Source organism: Microtus ochrogaster, chromosome 10 (genome assembly GCF_000317375.1).
Source record: "Microtus ochrogaster isolate Prairie Vole_2 chromosome 10, MicOch1.0, whole genome shotgun sequence".
Taxonomy (NCBI): Eukaryota; Metazoa; Chordata; class Mammalia; order Rodentia; family Cricetidae; genus Microtus; species Microtus ochrogaster.
In genome coordinates, this window is record NC_022016.1 from 66,250,959 (window position 1) to 66,259,946 (window position 8,988).

An 8,988-nucleotide genomic window follows, 5' to 3' on the forward strand; every position below is an offset into this window, starting at 1 on the left:
TTCACTCAGCAGAGGTGTACCTTGCATTAGTGGTTTTGTTAGATAAAGCATAATTGAATGCACTTTATTGTTCACTCAGCAGAGGTGTACCTTGCATTAGTGGTTTTGTTAGATAAAGCATAATTGAATGCACTTTATTGCAGTCATGTAGGAAGGCAAATTGTAATCTAGTCATTGGGTGTTGTGAAGGGCTTGGGCATTTCAGCTCCTGTTCTGCAGCACCTGGCATTTCTGGAAGGTTTGGCATGATTAATTTTTTCTCACGTTCAAGAACATGTCTTCATTCTGTGAAGGTAATTTAATAATAGAATTTTGTTTCACTTTAATTATCTATATGAGTCACATTGTTGTATGTTATGTTATTTGCTATATAAATTTAGAGCATCCTTATTCAGAAATAATCAATTACACCCACTCCCCTTTTAACATTAAATGTGTATAACCATCTACAAACTAATAAAGTCTGATATTTTAGTTACTTTTAAAATAATCTGTAATTCTTATAATAAAAAACCTGAATAATTTTAAAGTTGATATTTTTTAAGCATTTGTTTTGAAAATCTGTGAGTTATTTAATTGATAACACAGAGGATTGAGTCTGATGGCATAAAGAGAATGTACATGTATGTCTTGCTTTCTCACAGGCAAAGAGGTGTGTTCTTCTAGACAGGGCAGTGTTCTTCAAAGCTGTGCTCTTGAATTCCTATTGTTGCATTGCTGCATTTATATAAAATTACTTTTATAAAATAATAGGAACTGGAAGAAATAAATTGTATTTATTTTACAGTCCTTGTGTTGTGGCTGAGGCAGCTACAGCCAGACTGTTTTCAGATTATCTTTATGTGTGTGTTTTCTTTTGTCGCTGGAGAAAAGGATCGTATGAAAGCTGTTAACCCTTTTCTTCACCTTCAGAGACATGGAACAGCTCCGCCTCCAATGAAGCTGCCTCCTCCGTACAGAGCTCCATCTGAGGACAGTGATGAGGAGAGCCAGGAAGATTGTGCTCTGACCGACAGTGAGTTCCTTTGCATTATTTAGGGTAGATGCAGGATTATTAAATTCTGTTGCCATAACTATTGTGAATCACAAGTACAGGACTATAGGTCTTCAGAAATGTGCGTGAGCAAGTGTTAAAAATAAAGTTTTATCTTTGAAACTCCTGTGGCTTTTATTTCCTAAGCTTTTCTATTTGAAATTAAAAAAGGATACCTAAGAAGACTGTGTTGTCACAATGCTTTAATTTTACTAAGAAGTTATGAAACAAAATTGCTAAACCCTGAGAATTGGGGTTCTAACCTTAACCATCTGAGTTGGCCGTAGGGGTCAGGACTTGATTGCTGTCCTTTAAAGGAGAGCTGCCGTGCTCGTGTGAAAGCACAGGCTTACTGTGTCATCATGTACAGTGGAGGCATCAGGAATTTGTTTCATGATTTTAATTTGTGCATTGAACCAACTAAACATTTTGCAGAAGTTTACTAGAGGCTGTATTTAAAGAAGTCACTTTTCTTTTGCATATACAGTATGTAGTTATGCCTGGTTGTTGTATATGCAGTTTCTTTTGGGATATGGAAGTGGTCTGGAAAGTAAATGGTGACAGTACTGTGCAGTCTGTAAGTGTAGCCTCTTCTCTAAGAGTGGTCAGTGCTTCCTGTAGTGATAGTGAGGCTGAATGAAGTAAACAGGCTTCCCCGAGCCACAGGGTCGTCTCCAAAAGGCTTTGCTCTTCCTGGTGCTTTTCATGATTATTAAGCTCACTTTATTCTTTTTATAAACAGGAATATATAGAAATGAAATGTAAAAATGTAGCTGATACTGAAGTTGACTTTTTGAAAGTTTGATGTATGCTCTGCAGAGCCCTTTGCTGCTTCCTTTTCACTAGTTAACAAAGCTTGCTGAGTGTGATCCACTGCACAGAAAAAGCATCAGCCACAAAATGAATAAACAGCTCCTTTTCCCTTGGTGGAGTCACCAGCTGAGTGAATGAAGTGGTAGTGGGTCAGCCTCGTCTCCTGGAGGGCCACTTATTCTAGGCACGGACAAGTGTGAGCTCACTCTCTTGTTCTCATATGGACAGTAAGGCAGCTGCTTAGAATGTCAATTCTGACCCGTCTGGGCTCATGTTTGCCTATCAGTGGGCATGGATGCCCTACAGCACTCTGCTTCATAGGACTGTCTTAACAGGCAGAGTGCTTAAAGGACAGTCCAGTGCGGACGGTGGTGGCGCACACCTTTAATCCAGGAACCTGGGAGGCACAGGCAGGCAGATCTCTGAGTTTGAGGCCAGCCTGTCTACAAGAGCTAGTTCCAGGACAGGCTCCAAAGCTACAGAGAAACCCTGTCTCAGAAAAGAAAGAAAAAAAGAAATGAAAAAGAAAGAAAGAACAGTCCAGTACTTAGTAAGTACTCTGTTTACCATGTCTCGGGCATCTTTCTGAAGCCTTACTTTTCGCAGCAGTGTGACAACTTCCATCATTGAGCAGAGAAACTGGGGTTCAGAGTTGTGTCTGAAGTCATGCAGTCATACATAGTAGGACTGGGGTTCTCACCCAGGCACTGTCTAGGGCCATGCTGCTGCTTGAGATGCTTTACAGTCCCGACAAAGGAACTGAGTGGTGAGGTCTTTTCCCTCACATTTCATACCATGAGATTTGCGGAACAGCAGCATCCACATGTACACGTCAGTGAGGACAGGAGGGACCCCGGCTTACACTAAGTATTGAAAGAGCTGTAATTTCTCTTCACTGCGAAACTTTGTTTCATGGTTTCTCCAGCAAGTTCATTTTCGTGTGTCTATGACTCTTCTCTCCATTTCTTTTGTCTGTGATGTTTTTCACCCTCAGTGTGTATGCCCTTCTCATCTTACACCCAATTGATTTCACTCTTAGCCTCCAGAAATGCCAAATACCTCACACTTCACCGACAGCCTGAGCCTCTGGCCTCCTGCACCCCCTTTAGAATAGATCTCCGCAGTTCTCTTTGTTCTGTGACTCATTCTAATTTAAAATTTTCTCATTTGGCCTAAATTAAAAGTCATTTGGGTTACTGTTTATATCTGTTTTACTATTCCAGAACTCTTTTGTTTGCATTTTACGAAATAAATTCAGTAACTTCCCCAAGGTCTGTGCTGGAAGTACGTGGCTCAGATTCAACTGTTGGCCCACAAGGCAGTGCTGACTTATAAGAGAGATCACAGACATAAGATACACATGGCGGCAAAGCCCACTACCGGCTTTGTTAGTTAGTTCTGGAGTTCATATAGGCAAGGTTTGTTGGGTGGATGTTATGGGTAGGTGGCATTGGGAAAGTGGCTGGGAATGTTCTGTCTTTAGCTAATGTTCTAACAAAGAAGAAAAATGACAAATACTAAGCTTTGGAGTAAAGTACAGAGGAAGTCAAAGTTAAATATAAGGTAAAATACTAAGTACAAAAGGTACTATGAGAAGAATCAGTACATTTTATAAGACCATGTTAAGTAGAATGGTTCAGAGACTAAGATAGGATCCTCATGACATGGGGTTAAGTGTGCCTTATGCATGCAATCTTCAGGTAGTTGAAAATATCTGGAACCCACCCTGCAACAACCTCTTAACTGTTAGTCAGCTGTCTCTCCCTGTAAGAAAATTCCTGAGGAAGTCAACTTTCAAGAGTAAAAGATTTCTTTTCATTCAGCTTTAAAAGTTTCTGATTAGGTCCCTTCACCTTGTTGATCTGAGCCCGTGTCTGTGTAGCACAAGAGCTGTTCACATCATAGGGGATAGAAGAGGGGGAGGATGAGGAAATGCAAGCCGTGAGGGATGTGGAATAAGAAAGAGGAGAGAGAGCCTGGCTCCCAATGTCCTTTCCAAGCACACCTAAGGTGTAGAAAGCCTCCTAACAGGGCCATTGACGGCTGCCATGCCTTTAACAACTGAGGCTTTTGGTTTTAGATTTATTTATTCATTTATTATTTAATGTTAATGAATATATGTATTGCCATACCATATATATATGCCTGGTGGCCGCAGAATTCAGAAGAGGGTCTTAGATTCCCTAGAAATGGAGTTATGGATGTTAATGAATCAGCATGTGGGTCCTGGGATCTAAACATGGCTCCTCTGCAAACACAGCAGGTTCTCCTAACCACTGAACTCTCTCCAGTTCTAACAAATGGGATTTTGAGGGACATGTAATGTCTAAACCATGACAACCAGTACAGATGCATCTGTAGAAATATGCATGTATATTTGAGACAAAAGTTGAACAAATACTACTTTACAATGCGATGAATTTTGTTCTTTATCTATCTCATTTTTTTGTTTTTGTTTTTTAAGTGCTGATTGTTATTGAATTTATTTAATGACCTACTTATAGCTCTCAAATTTCAGGGTTCATGAGAAACTCTTGTGAAGATTGGCAAGGCATTGATTAATAGCCGTACTCACAGACTCAAGAGAACTTAGACGTAGGAGGACTTAAAATTAATACTTGTAAGCAACTCTCTGTTGATCCACCACTTCTGACCCAGGAACCACCTTTTGGAAACTATTGATGGGGATGCTAGGTCGTAGGAGCTGATGAATTTACTTAAGAATAATGTGAGGGCTAAAGAGATGGCAAAGGGGTTAGGTGTGCACACTGCTCCTACAGTCAGCCTGAGTTTGGTTTCCAGCACCCATACTGGACAGCTCACAGCCACCTATATAGCTGCAGCTCCTGGGGGATTCGGTGCCTCTTGTCTCTGGGAGCGCCTGCACTCTTGCGTATAACCCAGCAAGCCAGTTTTCAGCAGGCACTTCCATGAGCTCTAAGGCAGTATTTCAGAAAGACTTCCATTATTCGGCTTCAGTGGCTGACATGATGTGCCGCTGTGGAGGTGAGGATGCTAGAGGCAGGCAGCCACTGAACTTAGCACCAAGTGATTGATATGGAAGAAGAGGAAGAGGATACCTACTAACATAACCTTAGTAAGTACTGCTCACATTGCTGGAAGAATTAAATTCTACACCCAATACCCACTGCATAGTATATGAGGCATTGGGTTTTAGATGCCTTAACTTGCCTTGTTGAACATATTTTATGACATACTAGAGACCAATTGTAGGTAATCTTGTCATTATAAATTAATCAGAGTTCCTTGAATTTTAATTAAAATTTATGAGACAAGAATTAGGGGGCGATATACCAAATTAGTGTTTAGCTATTAGCAATACTCCTGTCATCAGAGATTGCAGGATCCCCCCACCCCCATGACATACACTGATATTGTGAAACTGATGAGTTAGCTTTAGCTGTCAACTTGATATAACCTAGAGTCGCTGAGAAAGTGGTCTCAACTGCTAGACTGTCCTCAACTGAGGGACAGATCAGACTGGCCTATGGGCGTATTTGTGGGGGATTGTCTGAACTGTGTAATAAAGTAGCTAACTATGAGACAGGCAAGGGAGTCAAATTAGCTGTGTTCACCCATGGTCTCTGCTCCAAGTTCCTGCTTGATTCCTGACCTGACTTCCTCAGTGATGAACTTGACCTGCATGTACAGGCCAAAGAAATCCTTTCCTCTGCTCTTTGTCATGGTGTTTGTCACACCAACAGAAGGCAAACTAGAACAGTATGGGATAGCCTTACATACAAAACTGGATCGCCAAGGACATGGAGACCTCACTTCCTCTACAGTGACTTCTGGATCTGTTTCAGTTCTGTCTCCCACTCAGATTTTCATTTGTCTATGAGAAAGATGCCCTGAATTTTTTTCACTAGCCCTGTACATCCTTTCAACAAAATGAGGCCGGGCGGTGATGGCGCACGCCTTTAATCCCAGCACTCGGGAGGCAGAGGCAGGCAGATCTCTGTGAGTTTGAGACCAGCCTGGTCTACAGAGAAAGTTCAAGGAAAGGCACAAAAACCACAGAAAAACCCTGTCTGAAAAACCAAAAAAAAAGAAAAGAAAGGAAAAAAGAAACATTAGGTTCTGCCCAAGGCTGACCTTTTAGTTTCTATTCCCAGTTTTTCTTTAAGCACTTACAGTCTCCCTTCTTCTCTTCCTAACTGGAAACTTGTGTTGTCATTGCTTCCTTTCATGACAAGCAGTGGGGATGCATTTTCATTCCCAGTCCTCACATTTGAAACTGTAGTCTTCATTCCATGGTATCTTAGTTAAGGTTACTATGGCTGTGATGAAATACCATCACCAAAGCAACTTGGGGCGGGAAGGGTTTATGTCACCCATAGTTCCATATAACAGTTCATCATCAAATGCAGTGAGGACAGGAACTCAAGCAGGGTAGGAACCTGGAGGTAGGAACTGATGCAGAGGCCATGGAAAGGTGCTGCTTACTGGCTTGTTCATCATAGCTTGCTCAGCCTGCTTTCATATAGAACCCTGGACCACCAACCCATGGGTGATAGTACCCACACTGGGCTGCGCTTCCCCCATCAATCACTAATTAAGAAAATACAGCCAGATCTTATGGAAGCATTTTCTCAATTGAGGCTCCCTTCTCTGGTAACTCCAGCTTGTGTCAAGTTGACATAAAACTAGGCAGTATACATAGTTATAGTAACATAGTAATAGGGTTTACTGAGGGCAGAGGGTTATGGCATAGTTCTCTGTAAAGCTTCAAATGCATCTTTGATATTCAGAAGAATCTTAGAAGGCTGTTAAACCTTCTGATTTCACTTCTTGTCACCTTTGGAAGCTGGACCTGACCCATTAGCACAGTACATGGCCCTGCCTTACTCTTTTTAAAGAATTTGACACAATGTAGCTTTCAGTGGAACTGTCAGATTAGCATCTGTCTACCTCAGTAAACTCTGCTCCAGTAGGTGGGTGTCCACAGAACCTGATTTTTGTGTGGGCACTTTGAATTTCAGTAGTGGAACAAATGAGTGACAGAGGGGCTCTGATCCATATAAGACACTGTAGGGGCAGGATAAGTATAATATACTGCTGCAGGGATCCTTTTTCTTGCTGACCTCAGTATCTATCCAGTATCAGTGTGTTTTCTTTTCACATTTTAAAACTTAAGATGTAATTACATTATTCCTTCCTTCCCTTGTTCCCTCCTTCCCCTCCTGTTCACTCCCTCTCAAATTCATGATCTCGTTTTAACTGTTTTTTACTGTTGCATGCATAAATATAAATATAACCTTCTAAGTCCATTTAGTGTTGCTTGTATGCACATGATTTCAGGGCTGACCTTTAGTTATTTGGTAACCAATTAGGGGTCTCAACTCTGGGGAAAAGTAGTTCTCCCTGTCTCCGCAGTCTGTTCCCTTTGTCTAGGGGTAGAACCCGCCAGTGTCAAAGCATCTCTCCAAGCAGCCTGACTCCTCTTTTGGCTTGTTCAGACACACCTCATCTCAGCTGCTGTCTAGAAGGGCCAGCATAGCTGCTGGTTGGCTTTACAGGGATCGTGCTTGTGTCAAGCTGTTTACATTCGTTCTGCTACATTTCTGAAACCACTCAATAAGAAATTTTATGTGAATTTTTTTTTTCAAGATTATGGTCAAGAAAAAGAGAACCAAGAGAATGGATGTGGATTAGTGGGTAGAGCACTTGCTGTGCAAGCAAGAAAGCCTGAGTTTGAATCTACAGCAGCAATGGGGAAAGCTGGGCATGGCTGCTTGTGTTCCATAAGTCTAGCACTTGGAGATAGATAGGCATAACCTGGGTACTCACTGAACAGCTGGTTGGGCTGAGACAGCAAGCTTCAGGCTTAGTGAGAAATCTTATTTGAAAGGAATAAGGCAGAGAGCAATAGAAGACATCCAGCACCCTCCTTTTCCCTGAACATGCATGCACATGTGCGTATGCATACCCAGCACCCTCCTTTTCCCTCAACATGCATGCACATGTGTTTATGCATACCCAGAATCCTCCTTTTCCCAGAACATGCATGCACATGTGCGTATGCACACAATTCACAAATAAGTATTTTTAATGAAGCAACTATAACTACACAAACCAGCTAGTCTTGAGTTGTTTGTTGTTACCTAGCTTTCAAGTGAAGAATAGAAGTATAATGTAGCCCCTATTCCACCCTGGTGGAATCCTCCAGCCCTTCCCTGATACAATAATTCCAGAATAGAATATTGTCCTTGTGGGTTTTTTTCCATCTTTCCCCCTCTTTTTTTGGGTTGATTGTAAGTTATAATGTATTTGTATGTCTTTTCTAGTCTCTCCTGTGTTATTGGTAGAATATTCATCTAACACTGTATTTCAGTTATGAAGCATAATGATAACTCCACATGATGACCTGGCTTATGCAGACTTTATAACTTCATGTTTTGCTTCAATTTCTGTTTGATTTTTTTGTTGTTGTTGTTGCATTTTTGTTTTGTTTTTCTGAAACAGTCTAGTTATGTAGGTCAGACTAATTTTGAATTCATTTCCTTGCCTCCGCTTCTTGAGGACTGGGATTATGGGAAATGCAGTTTATTAATGAAACTGGTACTGGGAATTTAAGTATTTATAAGTGTAGAAGAGGAATAAGAAGTTACTGTGATAGAACTCACATAATACACTGTTGACCCCTTACAGAGTGTGTTCAGTGCATTTGCTTATTCTGTCAGAGCTGTACAGTTTCTGCCACTGTCTGCAGTTTTCACACTCGACACATCTTTGTTAAACTGTCCCCCAAGCTTTACTTATCAGCAGTTATTTACTCCACATCAAATTTCTTCAAGTGTTCTTTGTGTGCTTATATAAAATTACATGCATAGACATACACTTCTTGATGTTAAAAATAGTTTCACAGGAAGTTCTTGCGTATTTTCATGCAGGGGAAAAGGAACTTGTCCCAGAAAAACACAGTCTGTGTTGAGTTTGGAGGAGGGCAGGGCTGTTTACTAGCCCCACCACCCCAAGGAGGCCAGCAGAGCATGGAGCTCAGCCCCACAGCCCTCCATAAACAGAAAAACAGAAAGAAAAGTTATCACAGATGACACAGTTGTCAGTCTCAGAAAATTTAAATTAAATTATTTTGGCTACAATATGCAGGAGTACATATG

At 41.1% G+C, this 8,988-nt stretch overlaps 1 protein-coding gene across 1 annotated transcript in view; it reads left to right on the forward strand.

Annotated features, from left to right (window-relative positions):
- Positions 1–8,988, forward strand: part of Patj (PATJ, crumbs cell polarity complex component) — a 317,960-nt gene that overhangs the window by 150,844 nt on the left and 158,128 nt on the right. Inside the window, exon 27 of the mRNA XM_013348556.2 lies at positions 913–1,015. Within this exon, the coding sequence (XP_013204010.1) occupies positions 913–1,015 (103 nt within the window). The remainder of the gene's footprint in view (positions 1–912; positions 1,016–8,988) is intronic.